Consider the following 23816-nt stretch of genomic DNA (forward strand, 5'->3'; position numbering starts at 1 on the left):
AAATATCAGTTAAAGGATTTACTGACCGAAAGTTACATCTGATTGTGTGTTTCTCTGTAAAATACTTCAGTTCTGATTATGGGTTGATGAATCCAGTATTCAGAGGTATTCTGATGATTTTATGCCGTTTATCTATGATATTTTGTGCGTGGCATATGACTGACTAAATCGAATATCTTGTATTGAAGGATCTGAGAAATGAAATTGTTGTATATAGAAATTGTTCAGATATGAATCTTGATTGAAACAGATTGTATTCCGAGTATGTGATATTCGAATATGGTATACCGATTGATATTAGCACAGCTGAGGCAGTGATCAGTGGCTGAGAATGATACCGATGTCAGAAACTTCTTTATTTTCTTGCCTGAGTTTAACAGATTATTGTATATGTGACTGTTGTGAAATTGCTTGAGAATTGTTATTGTTCTAAAACAGTATTAAAGACAGATTATATTGTTTGTGGGACATTACATCCGAAAATGATATAGCAGTTGATTTAAACAACGTCGAGGATGTGATACAGATTATTGGGAACCGTTGAGAGTATATACAGTTCAAGCCGAATCAGAGCTAAACTCGCGAATTAAAGCAGTCCAGAAGTTTAATAAGAATGTTCAGAACGCGGTTTCGATAATCAGAACAGGGTTTCGATCAGAATATCAGGTAGGTAATTGTGATGACCTGATATTAATTACTCAATTATTTGGCAAGAATTGATATTAATTATTTTAAAGTGCGAAATTAAAATAATTAAGCTAAATAAATTTAATCGTGTGTTAAAAATGTGTATTAGAAAATATCGGAAGTATAAACGATATTAAAATACATGTCGGAATTAAATAGCACACGGGAGTTGAAATAAATTGGACCGGGTCACAGTCTAGCATTTTGAGCAAACATTTAATAATTGCAAATGCATGTTAATATATTTGTGGGGTGTATATTTTTATGGGTTATTTTATAAGGAAACCCATTTCCCCTGCACCATTCCCATAAGTCTTCTCCTCAACCCTACCTCACGCCTCACCCTCTTCTCCAGCTACCTTCTTCGTGTCTTGTGGTTCAACCACCATAGCTGACAGTAATTTATCCAGCAACCATCAGCTGAAGCTCATGCACCTTGTTCCTTGTTTGAATCGAAGAAGACACGTGCTCTTCCATTGTGCAGCGAGCTGCGTGTTGCTGCTGCAACATTTTTCCAGCCCCTTGCTTGCCTTCTTATTTGTTCCTTGGAGGATTGTAGAGGCTAATTCTTGCTTCATTTCAGTTTATAGGAAGCTTTGGAAGGTAATCCCTAAGCCTAGAGTTGCAAATTTGTTCATGGGTTGAATTCATTCTTAGCTACTGTGATATTTCGAGATTTTGGTGTCTAGTTTTTTTGGATATTTGGGTATGTTTCACGAAGAATATCGACTTGTGGTTCAAATAAAACTTGTAGAACGTTGTGTTAGCTTTCTACAGCCACTGGAAAATTGAATTACAATAAGAAACGGATTTGATATGATTTTTCTACCATAATGTGTCAAAAATCGAACTCTGTACTGATGCGTGCAGAAGACATTCTGTAATTCAAGTTTGTGACCTGTTTTCACTCGGATTCTGTAATGCCCTAGATGGTCATATTTAAAATGCAAAGATGAAATGTTGCTTGAAGGGAGACCGTCCCCGCGCCTAGAGAAGCACCGCACCCGCGGTGCATGGACAGAAAGATGGCCATTTTACCGTAGGGTCACCGCACCCGCGGTCCAGAGAGAGTGCACCCGCGGTCGTCGAATTTCAGAAAATGAAAGGCATGCCGTGGGCACAGCGCACCCGCGGTGAAGAGTGACCGCACCCGCGGTGCTGCATGCGAGAAATCCACCTTTGTTCCTTGTTGTGACACATGGCATATATATATAGATATTGGACTGATTTAGTCTTTCTCATTTCACAATTCAAAACCGAGAGCATCGTCAAAAATTCCTCAAGTTCTCCCAAAGTTATAATTGTGATGGTGTGAGATTTATACATTAAAACTTGAATCTAAATATAGATTTGGATTCCTCTCTTTGAAGGCTACAAGGGAATGTACATATAACATCCTTTCAGCATGTTTTGAAGTTGAGTTGTATGAGGAAATCAGATATGAGTTACATTATATGTTCTTATGATTATGGTGAGTATGGAAATACAATCGGATCGATTTTCGGATACCGTTTGAGATGGTGTCGATTTTCCAGAATGTATATTGAGTTAAGATAGTGAAGAGTTTAGTATAATACATTATATTTTAATGAGGAGTATGAGTTGATTGTGATTGATTATGATGTTATTGAGTGATCGGTATCGCAGGATTATGCCGTTGTACCGTCGATTTGTATTGAGATTGATTTTCAATTCATATATGTGTTGAATTGAGTAGAAGTTTGATAGAATACACATTGATTATGCCATTTCAGATTTGTATTGGTAAATTTGGGAACAAGACTTCGACTACGACGACGATTATACTACGACGAAAGGTATAATGCATGTCTTGTTTGGGGAAGACACAACTCAAATAAGATTCAATTTGAGTTTCCCAACAAAATCACATACTAGATTAGTTGCTTGTCTTTTGATATGATTATGATTTGTTTATAGATTATATTCAAATCTTTTGATATGATTATGCATTTTATAGATTTATATTCATGCATTTGAGATAGGAGAGTCATTGGCAGATTTGCCAAACTTCTAGACATTCGGTGTATCGACGCATAGGAGCAGATATCCTCCGATTGTAGACATTCGATACAGACATGACCGAAGTCTAGGAATAAAACGTACAGTTACCCCGATTGGGAGGGTAGGTGACAGACAATGACATCTTATTCACACCGGGATCCCTAGAGTTAGAGTTGAGTCGAGTCAAGACATGATTTGATTTGAATTGTATGCTTATATAGATTGGTTTCATAGACTATGGAACCTATTGTTATTGTTTCCATTCATGATTATGATTATGTATCAGCATGCATACATGTTTTATACTGGGATTTGTTCTCACCGGAGTTTCTGGCTGTTGTTATGTCTGTATGTGTGCATAACAACAGGTGGGGCAGGATCAGGGTCGCGACAGAGATGAGAGATGGACATAGTGTGGTGATCACAGGCGTAGCAGAGGAACTAGTAGTTGTACTTTTGACATGTACTGTACTTAAATACTGGTTTGTAGAATATGAATAAAACGAGGCATGTATATTATGTTTGTTGTAATGAAATGAATATAGAATTATATTGTGCTTGAGTTGTAAACATTTGATTTAATATTAAAAGCAAAATTTTGACCCGTATTTTTGAACAAGGATCCGATTAATCCCGAGAAGAATTGAGTTAGAGCCCGGGTCCCCACATATTCTGGACTTGTGATCTAAATGAAAGTTGTAGAGCTATGTCTTGTCTTCGAAACCATAATTGACCCGTTAAATTCCATTAAGAATTGAGGGAGTTATGCTCATTTTACCGAAACTGCTCAGTCTGGGAATTCAGTCCGCGAGTTGGTGAGTAACAGCATGTTCTTGCTTAATTCTGGAATTATCTACTAAGATTTTGGGAATGATTTCTTCTAAGAAAACTTAAATATTTGAGTTTTCTTTCATTTAAAATTGGCGGATTTTAAATTGGGTCAATAATGAATTAGATATGAATTTTATGCTACAAGGTGTCGAACCAGAATCTGTACAGATTTATTGTTTTCAAAGTTTCTTGTTTTTGGTGTTTATCAGCATCTAGATGACCGATTTTTGTGTCGGTATCTTCTGATGAAATGTGGGATTTTGAGTTAGGATTTCAGCCATATATGATATCTTCTGATGAAATGTGGGATTTTGAGTTAGGATTTCAGCCATGTATGATAAGTGTAATTCGGTTAGGTTTTGATTGAGTTCTGACCTTAAAATCGATCCTAGGTACAAGCTGGAATTTGTAAATTGTAATTGGATAAGAGTTGAGTATTTAATTGATGAAAATAAATTAATTGCCACAGGTTTTGATAACCAGGAAGCGCCGAGGTCTTCGTAATTATTGTGGTAATTTAATTTGAAGGTTAAGGTACGGATTGATCGATTTCTTACAGCGTCTATGTCGACGTGTAATTTAATTGATGTGAGTTAATTGATTTTATGTGAATTATGTGATTATGTGCTCTTTGTGGAATTTGGATGCAAATTTAAGATTATTCCTCGTTTTCTTAAAATAAAACATGATTTTCAAATATATTGGAATAATCTATGGATTGATATACATTGTTGAGCACACAATCATATTGAGCCCTTCAGTTATTGATACCCGTTGATATTCGATTGAGATCTGTATATGATATTATATTGTGTCTTGTGGATTTTGGGCACCTTGACTCGGTCCGGCTTAGGTAGTTGCTGGCATCAAGTGTGAAGCCATATCCCCAGACACTGTCCGCTGAGTCGTGGACATGTCCACTGAGTCGTGGACCAGCTCGAGCATATATTATGATTGTTGATATCGATCCTTTGACTCCTGATATCCAGACATCTTGCACCCGTACATGCATTGCATTGATTTCATTACATGTCATTTATATATGCTGTAATTTATTTGATCTTCGTACTGGGGTTTGACCCCTGTCCTTTGGGACTGCTGTGGTTTGTTCTGTGTTTCCATAGCAGGTCATGCAGGTGGTTTGTCTTCGGCTGCTCAGGATGAAGCACCGAGGGGCGCTAGAGCTCTTTGAGTTTTGAGCTCAAGCCTTTATTGTTTTTCTCTGTGAGTTCAGTCATCGAGTCCCTAGATATTATATTTATGTATTATGGAGTCTATGTATTACCGGGGTATGCCCCGAGTAGTTGTATATTGTGTTTGTGGAGGATCGTTGTTGTGATTGTGCCAGGTTGGCATTGTTTCGTATTGGATGTTTGTTGAGAGTTTTGATTTAGTCGTTTTGGTTATTTTATATTTTTTCGGTATGTCCTATTTACAGGTTGGTCATGCCGAAATTTCTATTGGGCCAAAAAGCAAAATTTTAACTCGTTTTCGCTGTTTATACTAATTAATCCTGATTGTGTGTTAATAAAATATTAATTAGGAACAAGGCCCTCACAGTTTGGTATCAGAGCATAGACTGGGATACGCTCATATAGAGTTAGTGCACTCGAGTCTAGGGACAAATAAATTGTGCGCATGTGATTGATTATTTGGAATTCCTTGCTTTTGCCTGGTTTGAATTGCATGTTAGTATTTTAGAGATGAACATGTTTTGGCATTAGTAGGTAATGGATTCTTGAGCATTTTGGCATTTCCTTTTCGGTGCTTTGAATTATTTTGAAGTTAATGAATATTTTGGGAATTAACTTTGGTTTTGTAGAATGGCACCGAGAGGTAGGAAAGGTAAAGAAGTGGTTCAAGAGTCTGGTGCTCAGAATATGGATGGTATTGATGTGAATGCTCGAGGTAGACGTGGTCGACCTACTGGTGAAGTAGTACAGAATGTTAATGTGGAAGTTGAACAGATCACCCGTAGAGTGAATGATATGGAATTGGTGGTATCGAGATTTCAGAATCTGAATCCTCCTATCTTTGATGGCTCCAGAGGTAATGAAAAAGCTGAAAGTTGGTTAAGGGCCATGAATAATTTGTTTGATTTGGTGGAATATGATTCCAACCGAAGAGTAAAATTAGTAGTTCTTCAGCTGAGGGACAATGCTGAACGTTGGTGGGAGGCTACTGCCAGGGCTTTGCGTGATGCTGGCACAGTTATTACTTGGGATGTTTTCAGTACTCAATTCAGACAAGAGTATTCTCCGCCTTCTTATTATGCTGCCAAATCATCTGCATTTCATAAATTGGTTCAGGGTAATTTACCAGTTGCGGAATATGCTCGACAATTATCATCTTTATTGATTTACGTGCCGCATATCGCCGGTAATGATGGGGCAAAAATGGAGAAATTTCTGGAAGGATTGGGTTCTCATTTATATTCCTTGGTTCTGGCTAGTAATCCGGTTAGCTATGCCGATGCAGTCAACAAGGCAATAAGATTAGAAGCAGGATTTCAAAGAGATAATCAGCAGCAGACTTTACAGATACCCAGTGGAGGTATGCAATTACCAATGGGTACATCATCTTATGTACCTCAGCAGCCTTTCCAGCAGCAGCAGTTCTTCCAACACCGAAAACCTCAACGGTTTAAGCCCAGAGGAAAGAACTTCAAGAAGAAAGGTCAATCGAGTTCATCTAGCTCAAGTGGATCTAAAAGTGTATCGGGGACGCTTTTTCAGGGAATCAGTATTCAGTGGTGTATTGTGAGCGTTGTGGAGGTAGACATCATACATCTCAGTGTGGTGGTGTACATGGGACATGTCGTAATTGCGGTCAGAAAGGACACTTTGCTAGATCTTGTCCAAACCGTACTCAAGGGCAGATGAGACCACAATAGTTTCCTCAGAACCGAGGTGGTTTTTCGGGTGGTTCGTCTCAGAGACCCTTTACTCCTGCGCAGTCTTTTCAGCAGTCCAATTATCCACAGGTTCGGGGTAATGCACCTCAATCATTCCCAGGTCCACAACAGGCTAGAGTGTATGCTTTGACAGAGGATCAAGCCAGAGAGGCTCCAGGTGGTGTAATCGCAGGTACTTGTTTAATTAATGGTTACACTGCACGAGTTTTATTTGATACAGGAGCATCTCACTCTTTCCTCGCATCCAATTTTGTTGATGAATATGACTTTGTGACTACATCATTGCATGATTTTGCATCTGTGTCCACTCCAGCCGGTAAAGTGATTTTATCAGGGCAGATTGTGTTGACCTGTGTATTTCATTTCGGTGACAGTATTATGATTTCTAATTTGATTGTGTTAACCGATGTATGACTTTGATTGTATCAATGGTATGGATACCTTGAAAAATTATCGAGCTACTGTAGACTGTTTTCATGGTGTAGTACGTTTTCGACCTCATTTTGGTGACAAATGGAATTTTTATGGTCGAGGATCGTAAGCTAAAATACCTTTAGTTTCAGCGATGGAAATGTTTAAGCTATTATCCTTAGGAAATGAGGGATATATGATTTATGCTGCGGATGCTTTAAAGGAAGAGCCGAGATTGTCTGATATACCGGTGGTGAAAGAATTTTCTGATGTCTTTCTGGAGGAGATACCATGTTTTCCACCGCAGAGAGAGCTTGATTTTAACATTGAATTGATGCCAGGAACTGCTCCAATTTCAAAAGCTCCGTATAGAATGGCACCTGCAGAACTTAAAGAGTTGAAAGAGCAATTGCAGGATTTACTGGAAAAAGGATACATACGACCTAGTATGTCACCTTGGGGAGCCCCTGTTTTGTTTGTTAAAAAGAAAGATGGTTCCATGAGAATGTGCATTGATTATAGGCAATTGAATCGGGTCACCGTCAAGAATAAATACCCTTTGCCTAGAATCGATGATTTGTTTGATCAATTACAGGGAACTTCAGTATATTCGAAAATTGATCTTCGATCAGGATACCATCAACTTCGAGTTAGAGAAGAAGATGTTCCTAAGACAGCTTTTAGAACCAGATACGGGCATTATTAATTTTTGGTTATGCCATTTGGGTTGACTAATGCACCAGCAGTATTTATGGATTTAATGAACCGAGTGTTCAGGAATTTTCTGGACAAGTTTGTTATTGTTTTTATTGATGATATACTGGTGTATTCGAAGTCAAGAAAGGAACATAGAGAGCATTTGAGATTAGTTCTTCAAACACTTCGTGATGCTCAGTTGTATGCTAAATTGTCAAAGTGTGAATTTTGGTTGGATCAAATCATATTTTTGGGTCATGTGATATCAGCCAAAGGAATATCCGTCGATCCAAGTAAAATTGAAGCGGTCTTGAATTGGACTAGACCAACCAATGTACCAGAGGTTGGAAGTTTTATGGGATTGGCCGGGTATTACAGACGATTTCATTGAAGGGTTTTCTCAGATTTCCCGACCTATCACGCAACTGACCAAGAAGGATGCAAGATTTATTTGGTCAGAAGAGTGTGAGCAGAGTTTTCTGAAACTGAAAGAGAAATTGACGACAGCACCAGTGTTGGCGTTGCCGTCTGGATCAGGTGGATTTGTGGTTTGTACAGATGCATCAGCTAAAGGATTGGGATGTGTATTGATGCAACATGGAAAGGTTATTGCCTATGCTTCGAGGCAACTAAAGATACATGAATCCCGATATCCAGTTCATGATCTTGAACTTGCAGCCATTGTTTTTGCCTTGAAAATTTGGCGACACTATCTATATGGTGAACAGTTTATTATTTACTCAGATCATAAGAGTTTTGAAATATCTGTTTACTCAGTCAGAGCTGAATATGAGGCAGAGACGTTGGTTAGATCTATTGAAGGATTTTGACTGTGAAATACAGTATCAACCAGGGAAGATGAATCAGGTTGCAGATGCATTAAGCCGGAAGTATCAGGATGGCATGTTAGCATCCATTCATATTTGGCAGAATCATGATGAATTGTGTACTTCTGGATGGAATTTTCAGCCACAAGATAATTATTTTATTTTTTCTGCATTGCAGTTTTAGCCACAGATTATTGCTGAAATTAAAAAGGCTCAAAAGACAGATCCAAAAGTTCAGAAATCAAAAGAGTTGGTTTTGTCTGGTAATCCAGATAAGTATAATGTCTCATCAGATGGTTGTTTGCGAATGAATAACAGATTAGTGGTACCAAATGTTGCAGAATTGAGAGAAGCATTGCTTCAAGAGGCGCATTGTAGTCGTCATAGTGTTCATCCTGGTAATCGTAGGATGTACCAGATATTGAGACCTTATTTCTGGTGGGATGCGATGAAGAAAGACATTTCTGAATTTGTAGCAAGATGTTTGACATGCCAACAGGTGAAAGCTGAGAGAATGAAACCTGGAGGTATGTTACAGAGTTTAGAAATACCGCAATGGAAATGGGAACATATTGCAATGGACTTTGTAACTCACTTACCCAGGTCTATCAGAGGTTGTGATGCTATCTGGGTTATAGTTGATAGATTGTCCAATTCAGCACATTTTATTCCATATGATCGTACCTATCCTTACAAGAAAATGGCAAGGTTATATTTGGATAATGTGGTTCGGTTGCATGGAGTTCCAGTGTCTATTGTGTCTGATAGAGATCCAAGATTTGCATCTAAGTTTTGGAGCAGTCTTCAGAATGCTTTGAAAACTAAGTTGGCTATGAGCACAGCTTATCATCCCCAAACTGATGGTCAGACAGAAAGAACCATTCAGACTTTGGAATATATGCTTCGGTCAGTAGTTATGGATTTCGGAGGTAATTGGCAAGAAGAATCTCTATCATTGGTAGAATTCTCATACAACAACAGTTTCCAAACGACTATTGGAATGACACCATTTGAAGCTTTGTATGGTAGAAGGTGTCGATCGCCGATATGTTGGAATGAGATTGGAGAAAAACCATTGGCACAACCTGAATTTGATGAAGAGATGAGTGAAAAGATTGATTTGATCAGAAAAAGAATGAAAGCATCTCAGGATCGTCAAGCTAGCTATGCAATTAAAAGGCGTAGACCTTTGGAATTTCAAGTCGGTGATCAAGTTTTTCTAAAGGTGTCACCATTTCGCGGCACAACGAGATTTGGGAAAAAGGGAAAGTTAGCTCCACGTTATATTGGACCATATACTATCGTTGAGAGGATCGGTTTGTTGGCTTATAGATTGAACTTGCCGCAGAGTTTGTCTGCTATACATGATGTGTTTCATGTATCTATGCTGCGGAAGTATGAGCCAGATCCATCTCATGTTCTGAGACACGAGAATGTGGAGTTAGATAGTTCTCTTAGCTATGTTGAGTATCCTTTGCAAATTTTTGATCGCAAAGAAAAGCAGCTTCGTAATAAGACGATTCCTCTAGTCATGGTGCAGTGGAGTAAACATGGGACAGAAGAGGCAACATGGGAGCTCGAGGCTAGAATGCGTCAAGAATGGCCTCATTTGTTTGAGAATGTGACAAATTACTCCATGTACTCTGAGTTTCCTATGTACTAGCAGTAATGTAAATTTGAATTCCTTTTATCTTATTTGTATTGAATGTTCTGATTTCGAGGGCGAAATCTTTGTTAGCAGTAATGTAAATTTGAATTCCTTTTATCTTATTTGTATTGAATGTTCTGATTTCGAGGGCGAAATCTTTGTTAGAGGGGGAGAATGTGATGACCTGATATTAATTACTCAATTATTTGGCAAGAATTGATTTTTATTATTTTAAAGTGCGAAATTAAAATAATTAAGCTAAATAAATTTAATCGTGTGTTAAAAATGTGTATTAGAAAATATCGGAAGTATAAACGATATTAAAATACATGTCGGAATTAAATAGCACACGGGAGTTGAAATAAATTGGACCGGGTCACAGTCTAGCATTTTGAGCAAACATTTAATAATTGCAAATGCGTATTTATATATTTTTGGGGTGTATATTTTTATGGGTTATTTTATAAGGAAACCCATTTCCCCTTCACCATTCCCGTAAGTCTTCTCCTCAACCCTACCTCACGCCTCACCCTCTTCACTAGCTACCTTCTTCTTGTCTTGTGGTTCAACCACCATAGCTGACAGTAATTTATCCAGCAACCATCAGCTGAAGCTCGTGCACCTTGTTCCTTGTTTGAATCGAAGAAGAGACGAGCTCTTCCATTGTGCAGCGAGCTGCGTGTTGCTACTGCAACATTTTTCCAGCCCCTTGCTTGCCTTCTTATTTGTTCTTTGGAGGATTGTAGAGGCTAATTCTTGCTTCATTTCAGTTTATAGGAAGCTTTGGAAGGTAATCCCTAAGCCTAGAGTTGCAAATTTTTTCATGGGTTTCATTCTTAGCTACTGTGATATTTTGAGATTTTGGTGTCTAGTTTTTTTGGATATTTGGGTATGTTACACGAAGAATATCGACTTGTGGTTCAAATAAAACTTGTAGAACGTTGTGTTAGCTTCCTAAAGCAACTGGCAAATCGTAATTACAATAAGAAACTGATTTGATATGATTTTTCTACCATAATGTGTCAAAAACCGAACTCTGTACTGATGCGTGCAGAAGACATTTTGTAATTCGAGTTTGAGACCTGTTTTCACTCGGATTCCGGACTTGTGATCTAAATGAAAGTTGTAGAGCTATGTCTTGTCTTCGAAAAGATAATTGACCCGTTAAATTCCATTAAGAATTGATGGAGTTATGCTAATTTTACCGAAACTGCTCAGTCTGGGAATTCAGTCTGCGAGTTGGTGAGTAACAACATGTTCTTGCTTAATTCTGGAATTATCTACTAAGATTTTGGGAATGATTTCTTCTAAGAAAACTTAAATATTTGAGTTTTCTTTCATTTACAATTGGCGGATTTTGAATTGGGTCAATAATGAATTAGATATGAATTTTATGCTACAAGGTGTCGAACTAGAATCTGTACAGATTTATTGTTTTCAAAGTTTCTTGTTTTTGGTTTTTATCAGCATCTAGATGACCGATTTTTGTGTCGGTATATTCTGATGAATTGTGGGATTTTGAGTTTGGATTTCAGCCATATATGATAAGTGTAATTCGGTTAGGTTTTGATTGAGTTCTGACCTTAAAATCGATCCTAGGTACAAGCTGGAATTTGTAAATTGTAATTGGATAAGAGTTGAGTATTTAATTGATGAAAATAAATTAATTGCCACAGGTTTTGATAACCAGGAAGCGCCGAGGTCTTCGTAATTATTGTGGTAATTTAATTTGAAGGTTAAGGTACGGATTGATCGATTTCTTACAGCGTCTATGTCGACGTGTAATTTAATTGATGTGAGTTAATTGATTTTATGTGAATTATGTGATTATGTGCTCTTTGTGGAATTTGGATGCAAATTTAAGATTATTCCTCGTTTTCTTAAAATAAAACATGATTTTCAAATATATTGGAATAATCTATGGATTGATATACATTGTTGAGCACACAATCATATTGAGCCCTTCAGTTATTGATACCCGTTGATATTCGATTGAGATCTGTATATGATATTATATTGTGTCTTGTGGATTTTGGGCACCTTGACTCGGTCCGGCTTAGGTAGTTGCTGGCATCAAGTGTGAAGCCATATCCCCAGACACTGTCCGCTGAGTCGTGGACCAGCTCGAGCATATATTATGATTGTTGATATCGATCCTTTGACTCCTGATATCCAGACATCTTGCACCCGTACATGCATTGCATTGATTTCATTACATGTCATTTATATATGCTGTAATTTATTTGATCTTCGTACTGGGGTTTGACCCCTATCCTTTGGGACTGCTGTGGTTTGTTCTGTGTTTCCATAGCAGGTCATGCAGGTGGTTTGTCTTCGGCTGCTCAGGATGAAGCACCGAGGGGCGCTAGAGCTCTTTGAGTTTTGAGCTCAAGCCTTTATTGTTTTTCTCTGTGAGTTCAGTCATCGAGTCCCTAGATATTATATTTATGTATTATGGAGTCTATGTATTACCAGGGTATGCCCCGAGTAGTTGTATATTGTGTTTGTGGAGGATCGTTGTTGTGATTGTACCTGGTTGGCATTGTTTCGTATTGGATGTTTGTTGAGAATTTTGATTTAGTCGTTTTGGTTATTTTATATTTTTCCGGTATGTCCTATTTACGGGGAGGTCATGCCGAAATTTCTATTGGGCCAAAAAGCAAAATCTTAACTCGTTTTCGCTGTTTACACTAATTAATCCTGATTGTGTGTTAATAAAATATTAATCAGGAACAAGGCCCTCACAGTTTGGTATCAGAGCATAGACTGGGATACGCTCATATAGAGTTAGTCTCGAGTCTAGGCACAAATAAATTGTGCGCATGTGATTGATTATTTGGAATTACTTGCTTTTGCCTGGTTTGAATTGCATGTTAGTATTTTAGAGATGAACATGTTTTGGCATTAGTAGGTAATGGATTCTTGAGCATTTTGGCATTTCCTTTTCGGTGCTTTGAATTATTTTGAAGTTAATGAATATTTTGGGAATTAACTTTGGTTTTGTAGAATGGCACCGAGAGGTAGGAAAGGTAAAGAAGTGGTTCAAGAGTCTGGTGCTTAGAATATGGATGGTATTGATGTGAATGCTCGAGGTAGACGTGGTCGACCTACTGGTGAAGCAGTACAGAATGTTAATGTGGAAGTTGAACAGATCACCCGTAGAGTGAATGATATGGAATTGGTGGTATCGAGATTTCAGAATCTGAATCCTCCTATCTTTGATGGCTCCGGAGGTAATGAAAAAGCTGAAAGTTGGTTAAGGGCCATGAATAATTTGTTTGATTTGGTGGAATATGATTCCAACCGAAGAGTAAAATTAGTAGTTCTTCAGCTGAGGGACAATGCTGAACGTTGGTGGGAGGCTACTGCCAGGGCTTTGCGTGCTGCTGGCACAGTTATTACTTGGGATGTTTTCAGTACTCAGTTCAGACAAGAGTATTCTCCGCCTTCTTATTATGCTGCCAAATCATCTGCATTTCATAAATTGGTTCAGGGTAATTTACCAGTTGCGGAATATGCTCGACAATTATCATCTTTATTGATTTACGTGCCGCATATCGCCGGTAATGATGGGGCAAAAATGGAGAAATTTCTGGAAGGATTGGGTTCTCATTTATATTCCTTGGTTCTGGCTAGTAATCCGGTTAGCTATGCCGATGCAGTCAACAAGGCAATAAGATTAGAAGCAGGATTTCAAAGAGATAATCAACAGCAGACTTTACAGATACCCAGTGGAGGTATGCAATTACCAATGGGTACATCATCTTATGTACCTCAGCAGCCTTTCCAGCAGCAGCAGTTCTTCCAACACCAAAAACCTCAAAGGTTAAAGCCCAGAGGAAAGAACTTCAAGAAGAAAGGTCAGTCGAGTTCATCTAGCTCAAGTGGATCTAAAAGTGTATCAGGGACGCCTTTTTCAGGGAATCAATATTCATTGGTGTATTGTGAGCGTTGTGGAGGTAGACATCATACATCTCAGTGTGGTGGTGTACATGGTACATATCATAATTGCGGTCAGAAAGGACACTTTGCTAGATCTTGTCCAAACCGTACTCAAGGGCAGATGAGACCACAACAGTTTCCTCAGAACAGAGGTGGTTTTTCGGGTGGTTCGTCTCAGAGACCCTTTACTCCTGCGCAGTCTTTTCGGCAGTCCAATTATCCACAGGTTCGGGGTAATGCACCTCAATCATTCCCAGGTCCACAACAGGCTAGAGTGTATGCTTTGACAGAGGATCAAGCCAGAGAGGCTCCAGGTGGTGTAATCGCAGGTACTTGTTTAATTAATGGTTACACTGCACGAGTTTTATTTGATACAGGAGCATCTCACTCTTTCCTCGCATCCAATTTTGTTGATGAATATGACTTTGTGACTACATCATTGCATGAGTTTGCATCTGTGTCCACTCCAGCCGGTAAAGTGATTTTATCAGGGCAGATTGTGTTGAACTGTGTATTTCATTTCGGTGACGGTATTATGATTTCTAATTTGATTGTGTTAACCGATGTATGACTTTGATTGTATCAATGGTATGGATACCTTGACAAATTATCGAGCTACTGTAGACTGTTTTCATGGTGTAGTACGTTTTCGACCTCATTTTGGTGACAAATGGAATTTTTATGGTCGAGGATCGTAAGCTAAAATACCTTTAGTTTCAGCGATGGAAATGTTTAAGCTATTATCCTTAGGAAATGAGGGATATATGATTTATGCTGCGGATGCTTTAAAGGAAGAGCCGAGATTGTCTGATATACCAGTGGTGAAAGAATTTTCTGATGTCTTTCTGGAGGAGATACCATGTTTTCCACCGCAGAGAGAGCTTGATTTTAACAATTGATGCCAGGAACTGCTCCAATTTCAAAAGCTCCGTATAGAATGGCACCTGCAGAACTTAAAGAGTTGAAAGAGCAATTGCAGGATTTACTGGAAAAAGGGTACATACGACCTAGTATGTCACCTTGGGGAGCCCCTGTTTTGTTTGTTAAAAAGAAAGATGGTTCCATGAGAATGTGCATTGATTATAGGCAATTGAATCAGGTCACCGTCAAGAATAAATACCCTTTGCCTAGAATCGATGATTTGTTTGATCAATTACAGGGAACTTCAGTATATTCGAAAATTGATCTTCGATCAGGATACCATCAACTTCGAGTTAGAGAAGAAGATGTTCCTAAGACAGATTTTAGAACCAGATACGGGCATTATGAATTTTTGGTTATGCCATTTGAGTTGACTAATGCACCAGCAGTATTTATGGATTTAATGAACCGAGTGTTCAGGAATTTTCTGGGCAAGTTTGTTATTGTTTTTATTGATGATATACTGGTGTATTCGAAGTCAAGAAAGGAACATAGAGAGCATTTGAGATTAGTTCTTCAAACACTTCGTGATGCTCATTTGTATGTTAAATTGTCAAAGTGTGAATTCTGGTTGGATCAAATCATATTTTTGGGTCATGTGATATCAGCCAAAGGAATATCCGTCGATCCAAGTAAAATTGAAGCGGTCTTGAATTGGACTAGACCAACCAATGTACCAGAGGTTCGAAGTTTTTTGGGATTGGCCGGGTATTACAGACGATTCATTGAAGGGTTTTCTCATATTTCCCGACCTATCACGCAACTGACCAAGAAGGATGCAAGATTTATTTGGTCAGAAGAGTGTGAGCAGAGTTTTCTGAAACTGAAAGACAAATTGACGACAGCACCAGTGTTGGCGTTGCCGTTTGGATCAGGTGGATTTGTGGTTTGTACAGATGCATCAGCTAAAGGATTGGGATGTGTATTGATGCAACATGGAAAGGTTATTGCCTATGCTTCGAGGCAACTAAAGATACATGAATCCCGATATCCAGTTCATGATCTTGAACTTGCAGCCATTGTTTTTGCCTTGAAAATTTGGCGACACTATCTATATGGTGAACAGTTTATTATTTACTCAGATCATAAGAGTTTGAAATATCTGTTTACTCAATCAGATCTGAATATGAGGCAGAGACGTTGGTTAGATCTATTGAAGGATTTTGAATGTGAAATACAGTATCAACCAGGGAAGATGAATCAGGTTGCAGATGCATTAAGCCGGAAGTATCAGGATGGCATGTTAGCATCCATTCATATTTGGCAGAATCATGATGAATTGTGTACTTCTAGATGGAATTTTCAGCCACAAGATAATTATTTTATTTTTTCTGCATTGCAGTTTGAGCCACAGATTATTGCTGAAATTAAAAAGGCTCAAAAGACAGATCCAAAAGTTCAGAAATCAAAAGAGTTGGTTTTGTCTGGTAATCCAGATAAGTATAATGTCTCATCAGATGGTTGTTTGCGAATGAATAACAGATTAGTGGTACAAAATGTTGCAGAATTGAGAGAAGCATTGCTTCAAGAGGCGCATTGTAGTCGCCATAGTGTTCATCCTGGTAATCGTAGGATGTACCAGATATTGAGACCTTATTTTTGGTGGGATGCGATGAAGAAAGACATTTCTGAATTTGTAGCAAGATGTTTGACATGCCAACAGGTGAAAGCTGAGAGAATGAAACCTGGAGGTATGTTACAGAGTTTAGAAATACCGCAATGGAATTGGGAACATATTGCAATGGACTTTGTAACTCACTTACCCAGGTCTATCAGAGGTTGTGATGCTATCTGGGTTATAGTTGATAGATTGTCCAAGTCAGCACATTTCATTCCATATGATCGTACCTATCCTTACAAGAAAATGGCAAGGTTATATTTGGATAATGTGGTTCGGTTGCATGGAGTTCCAGTGTCTATTGTGTCTGATAGAGATCCAAGATTTGCATCTAAGTTTTGGAGCAGTCTTCAGAATGCTTTGGGAACTAAGTTGGCTATGAGCACAGCTTATGATCTCCAAAGTGATGGTCAGACAGAAAGAACCATTCAGACTTTGGAATATATGCTTCGGTCGGTAGTTATGGATTTCGGAGGTAATTGGCAAGAAGAATCTCTATCATTGGTAGAATTCTCATACAACAACAGTTTCCAAACGACTATTGGAATGGCACCATTTGAAGCTTTGTATGGTAGAAGGTGTCGATCGCCGATATGTTGGAATGAGATTGGAGAAAAACCATTGGCACAACCTGAATGTGGGGAACCGGGCTCTAACTCAATTCTTTTCGGGATTAATTGGATCTTTATTCAAAATGTGGGTCAAATTTTTGTTTTTTAACATTAATTCAAATGTAAATACTAAGCATAATATCTTTCTTTATTTCATTACAACACATATAATATACATGTCATGTTTTTACTACAAACACATCACTAGTGTTTAATACAAACCATAAACTAGAGTAGTACAAATCTAGTACAACATCACTAGTGATCTTCTGCGCCCGTAGTCACCACGCTATCTTTATCTCATCTCTGACGTGACCCAGATCCTGCCCCACCTGTTGTTATGCACACATACAAACATAACAACAGCCGGAAACTCCGGTGAGAACAAATCCCAGTATAAAACATGTATACATGCTGATACGAAATCATAAATCATGCAAGAAAGCAATAACAATGGTTCCATAGTCTATGAAACCGATCTATCTAAACATGCAATTCAAATCAAATCATGTCTTGACTCGAATCGACTCTATTCTAGGGATCCCGGTGTGAATAAGACGTCACTGTCTGTCACCTACCCTCCCAATCGGGGTAACTGTATGTCTTATTCCTAGACTTCGGTCATGTCTGTATCGAATGTCTACAATCGGAGTGAATCTAATCCGAAGCGTCGATACCACCGAACATCTAGTTTGGCAAGTCTGCCAATGACTCTCCTATCTCAAAGGCTTGAATATAAATCTATAAACAAGACATCATCATCATATCAAGAGATTTGAATATAAATCTATAAACAAATCACAATCATATAAAAAGATAAACAATAATTCTAGTATGTGATTTTGTTGGGAAACTCAAACTGAATCTCATTTGAGTGGTGTCTTCCCCAAACAAAACATGCATTATACCTTTCTTGTTGAACTTTTATCGATGTCGAGGTCTCGAAGTCGAAGTGAGGCACAATGAATCTGAAATGGTAATGTTCAATAGATACAAGATCAACATTCCATTCAATCCATACATGTACTTAACAATATTCATTCTCGGTACATTTTGGACGGCATAACGACGTATTATTTCGATACCGATCAACTCAATAACATATATATAATATCAACAATTCCCAATTCTCAATAATCTTTCACCACACTTCAAAATCTGCATAATCCCCTATACCCATTTTCTGAAAATACAAAATAATCACATACGATAATCTTTCTTCGATCCGTTTTGAAATATACGTTCAGAGACATCACAAGAATACATAATAACCATCAATATCTGATTTCTTCAACATCTTAACTTCAAAACATGTTGAAAGTTAACAATACTTACTTCCTTTTGTAGCCAATAGCAAGAGGAGTACGAATATCACCTCGGATCGAAAATCGGATAACTAAATGTGAGACAATCACAATTCTAAGCCAGGGAGAACTTGGAGCTTTTCTGAATCTCTTTCTCTCGGTTATTGCTGATGGAGATGAAGAAATATAAGTGTTACACATTATATAGCTCATGCCATGTGTCAACTTAGTGTGCATGCTGGACCTCTCGCGCATATGCGCGCCCTTAACTCGCGCATATGCGCGAGACATATTGTCTCGGCATCAATACCTCCCGCATATGCGCGCTTCATCTCGCGCATGTGCGCCAAAGTCTCTGGAGGTGTCGCGCATATGCGCGCCTTATCTCGCGCATGTGCGCCAATACTTCTGTACTTTTCGCGCATGTGCGCCGGTCTAGTGGCGCATATGCGCCGAGTTCATCTCATATCTATAATTTGCATCTACTTTCTCGTCTCTTCCGGTCCGATACAAGGCGTCTACAGTTACCTTAATTATCAACAAAACAAATCTGATTATGATAATCAAATTCTCGGGCCTTACATTTCTCCCCCTCTGATGCGATCCCGCCCACGAGATCTTTAATTTTTCCCGATCTTTGAAACAAGTAATTGATAGGTGTGAAAATCGCCTCTAGATCACGCGGTCTAGCAACAATTCATCAACGATAGAAACAATCTCGTTCAAGAGAACCTCCAAAGAACCCGTCCTTGGCAACCCTCGTGATATTCGATTGACAAACGCCACAAAAGATAAATCTTTTGATAAGTTTGATTTGATACAACGCAAAAGTTATAACGAAACTTAAGCTTGTTTTTGAGAGAATTCTCAAAAAAGTTTTTATAAACTCAATCAATAATGAACAAAAGTTGTTTTCAATCAATAAAATTCGTCTATATATTGATACCAAATCAAAAAGATATAAAATCTACTTGCCAAGATAATAAAAACTCTAAAATAGGAAAGTAGGATTCTTTCCGAAACTGACTCGCGCTCGGGCGGTAGAATATTACCGCTCGAGCGCCAAGGCTTCTGTACTACTCGCGCTCGGACAGTAAGTATGGCGCTCGGGCGTTAATATTGGACCGCTCGGGCGCCGATGCTGCTGGACTCAACTTCATCTATCACTTGAATAATGTTCTTGTGACTTCCAAACTCACTTCCATGCATCAAAAACCCTCCAGCACTTTGCACCTTGCTTGTAAGACCTTCTTCATTGCTCATAAGTTCGTGCAACGCTTCCTTGAACTTCTTCAATCGTCCCCTCGTGATTGGTCCCTCCGGCAACTCCAAAGGGTCCCATGCTTTCCTTGGCGCCTGACCATCCGTGTTCGCATCATCCTCCCCTTCTTGAAAAGGATTTGTCCTCAAATCTTTGATACCTACACAAAAACGAAGCAAGTTAGTAATAACAAGAATTGTATGACTAATATGCTTACCTTTAAACTCAAGTTTGTAGGTGCTATCGCTTGCTCACTCCATCAACACTGGACTTTCCAACATCACCATTGTCTTTCCTATAAACTCATCAACTTTTCCACATATCAAGTAACAAATGACACCAAATAATAACAACAAGATATCATTAAGTATCACAAAAATCAGATTTCTCCCCTCCTTAGACCTAGTCAACACCAAAATAATATCCACACACGTGTATGACCATAGTTCACTAGGAATAAGATATAACTGATGCCTGACATATGAATACACTCGACATGTCATTCTCCTGTATGTAATGCATATACCCCAATCACACTCAACATGTCGTTTCATGTGCAACCAACACATAAAATCATTCATTTTATCAAAGGTAAAAACACCACTATATGCATCACTAGTACGTAACTCATGCAATGAATGTAGAATGACGAATTTATTCTCCTTAAAATTGTACTCATTATGAACATAAAAATTCTTATGTTCGATGCATGATTCACAATTCCACCCAATAGACCTCCTCATATGCAACCATAGTAAAAATTCATGCATCCTATCAATGACCCTATTTACTTCATGGCTACCAATCAAACAAAGGTCATGCGCCTCAATATCAAGCAGAAACTCATGCAATAGGTGTGTGATGAAAATTTTATTCTCTTTAAACATGTATTCATCATAAACAAAGAAATAAGCATCTTCATCCCTGCACCTCTCAAAACCATAACCAAACAAATATAAATCATGCAAATAGGACACAGTAAATGAACTATCCATGCAATCATTTAACTCATCACATGAATTTAATTCTGATGCACACAAGTCATTGCCATGACAAAGCCTCATCAATTTGACAATCTTTGAACACTCAAAATAACTAACATTTGAATTTAATTCATGCATTATATCACCATCCTCAATGCTGTGACTCCCTGACAAAATCGTCATCTCATCGTTAGACCATTTGGACATCACACTTTCAACACTCACCCCAAATTCTTGAGCACAACACAGCAATGAACTAAGATAAGGACTAAAGTCATACCTCATGCTTGTTGCGTTGGCAACTATGCTTACCTCACGGTGATTGCTCTCAACGCCAAATGGATCATTCCATTGCATTTTTACACCTTCCACATTTGCTCGTCTCCTCATCACAACTTCATCATAACCCTGCAAATGAGAAATAACAATGCTCGGGATTGAACCGGCTATATCATCACAAGAATAATAAACCACTTTGTACAAAGATACTTTAAGGGGTTTATACAAAAGTAAACAACTCTCATCCTCACTCTTTTCACTCTTTTGGGCCTTAAAATTATTTTTCTTTTCTTTTTCTTTTTCTTTTTCTTTTTCTTTGGCCTCTTTTGCATTTTCTTTTTCTTTTCTTTCTATGGCCATCTTACTCTTTTGATCACTCATTTTTCGGCCATTTTAAATTCTTTTTCACTCTCACAATTAAATTGCAGTTGATCATCAGTAATTACAACTGAAATAGGTTGATCAAGAAAGGTACATGATGAATCATAACATGTGTGCAACAAATTATTACTACTTTATTCTTTCTCCTCCATAGCGCACACACATTAGAAGAAAATTCATCATCTAAGGATTCACCCTCCACAGCACAACATTCTATGCTCAAGTCAGAAATCAGTGGGGTACGAACCTCCTCAATTCTCTCAACCTCCACTTTAGGTTCAACAACAATGCTCACATCAACTCCACACTCGACTGCATTCTTAGATTCACATTCAACTCTAGACTCCAGTACATTCATCTCCTCCTTTGTACATTGGCTAATATCATGTCCAAACTCTAGACACCAAATAAATTGAATATCATAAGTACTAACATTTGAAATTTTAGATGTACCTTGATACCCATGCTTCAAAACCAACTTCGGTCTAGTTATGACCTTCTTCTCTTCACTCGACCTTCGTGCGGATGTCAAGAACTCCTTCCACGAGTCAATTCCCTGCCTAGCACTCGATTTGCACCTCCTATCATCACGATCCAAATGCGATGCTCTATCCCCACCAAATCTACTACCTCGTCTCTTCTCATTAGCTAGTCCCTCAAGCCTATCCAACCTTTCATGTAAAGGCTTAAGCTCCTTCTCCCATATTCTATCAATCCCCCTTAACATTGTTTGAAATTGAAGATCGTCAATCATTATACCTGCAAGAAAAGGTTAGTAGAAACAATAAAATAAATAAACTTCCTCACCACAAATCCTCACTAGTCACTCCAAGGAAAATTCACTCGCACTCGTATTTTTCCCTCACCACAAAACCTCACAAATCACTCCAATGAAAATTCACTCCACTCAAATATTTTTCACTCAAGTGAGAATCCTCAAGGGGGAGCTTAAGTCTCGTAGCTTCCACGTATCAAACTTATGAGATCAATCCTATGACGCTTGAAATTCGACTCACTTAGACCACACAAGAACAAGCAACTCTGGAAATTGACTAGAATGCGACTAAATGACAAGGACAAACTTAACGCTGAAATATAAGCGCTAAAATTCCAACAAACACCCGAGTCAAATATATATATATATATACTTTTTTTCTGCTTCTTTTTTTTTTCCGGGTGAACAGTACGCTACAGTAAATCCGGAGATGAACAGTTATGAATAATTTCGGCGGATGAACAGTAACTCTGCCAGATGAACAGTAATTTCGTAGACGATGAACAGTATCTCGGCGGATGAATAGTTCCGTGAACAGTAAATCTGGCAATGAACAGTAATTTCGGATATGAACAGTACTTTCGATGAACAGTAATTTCCGATATGAACAGTACTTCCGATGAACAGTAACTCCGGCGAATGAACAGTAATTCGCGATTTTTTATTTTTTTTTTGAATTCAACAAATCCGTAGAAATCGCTACACGAAAATCGGTATTGAAAATCCTACGAAGAATTGAACGGATACGCTTACTTGAATCAAAAACAAAAAGCTCTGATACCAAATGATGCGATCCCGTCCACGAGATCTTTAATTTTTCCCGATCTTTGAAACAAGTAATTGATAGGTGTGAAAATCGCCTCTAGATCACGCGGTCTAGCAACAATTCATCAACGATAGAAACAATCTCGTTCAAGAGAACCTCCAAAGAACCCGTCCTTGGCAACCCTCGTGATATTCGATTGACAAACGCCACCAAAGATAAATCTTTTGATAAGTTTGATTTGATACAACGCAAAAGTTATAACGAAACTTAAGCTTGTTTTTGAGAGAATTCTCAAAGAAATTTTTTATAAACTCAATCAATAATGAACAAAAGTTGTTTTCAATCAATAAAATTCGTCTATATATTGATACCAAATCAAAAAGATATGAAATCTACTTGCCAAGATAATAAAAACTCTAAAATAGGAAAGTAGGATTCTTCCCGAAACTGACTCGCGCTCGGACAGTAAGTATGGCGCTCGGGCGGTAATATTTGACCGCTCGGGCGCCGATGCTGCTGGACTCAACTTCATTTATCACTTGAATAATGTTCTTGTGACTTCCAAACTCACTTCCATGCATCAAAAACCCTCCAGCACTTTGCACCTTGCTTGTAAGACCTTCTTCATTGCTCATAAGTCCGTGCAACACTTCCTTGAACTTCTTCAATCGTCCCCTCGTGATTGGTCCCTCCGACAACTCCAAAGGGTCCCATGCTTTCCTTGGCGCCTGACCATCCGTGTTCGCATCACCCTCTAAGAAATGATTTCGTCCTCGAAATCGCAGACAATCAATTAAATCAAGTAGAAGAGGCAATGTAATCGAGAATGGAACGAACACTCACATCATAGAAATAACTCGGGATATCTCTGTCTCATCTCTGACTCTGTCTCCCAAGTTGCTTCTTCAGTGCCATGACGACTCCACTGGACTTTCACTA

General features: G+C 38.3%; 1 protein-coding gene across 7 annotated transcripts; it reads left to right on the plus strand.

The window, feature by feature from the left end:
* The first annotated feature begins 975 nt into the window (after positions 1-975).
* LOC142547431 (uncharacterized) lies at positions 976-14850 on the plus strand. Of its 7 annotated transcripts, none has more exons than XR_012820671.1 (4): positions 976-1290; positions 4010-4074; positions 5363-6626; positions 11713-12338. XR_012820671.1 is itself a non-coding variant. In XM_075655726.1 (3 exons), exon 3 carries the CDS (start codon positions 13101-13103, stop codon positions 14547-14549), a length of 1449 nt encoding a protein of 482 aa, XP_075511841.1. In that variant the 5' UTR covers positions 3851-4074; positions 5363-6626; positions 13043-13100; the 3' UTR covers positions 14550-14850. The 7 variants fall into 7 exon arrangements, 2 of the variants coding, with proteins under 2 accessions (XP_075511841.1, XP_075511840.1); XR_012820672.1 differs by lacking the exon at positions 976-1290 and adding an exon at positions 12351-12465 and having other exon boundaries at positions 3851-4074; positions 11713-11777; XR_012820675.1 differs by lacking the exons at positions 5363-6626; positions 11713-12338 and adding an exon at positions 4668-4933 and having other exon boundaries at positions 983-1290.
* Positions 14851-23816: the final 8966 nt, after the last annotated feature.

This window comes from Primulina tabacum, chromosome 5 (genome assembly GCF_025594145.1).
Source record: "Primulina tabacum isolate GXHZ01 chromosome 5, ASM2559414v2, whole genome shotgun sequence".
Taxonomy (NCBI): Eukaryota; Viridiplantae; Streptophyta; class Magnoliopsida; order Lamiales; family Gesneriaceae; genus Primulina; species Primulina tabacum.

Excerpts from the sequence above, each read along its gene's own strand:
- LOC142547431 (XM_075655726.1), top strand. The coding sequence starts at position 13,101 with ATGGATGGTATTGATGTGAATGCTCGAGGTAGACGTGGTCGACCTACT.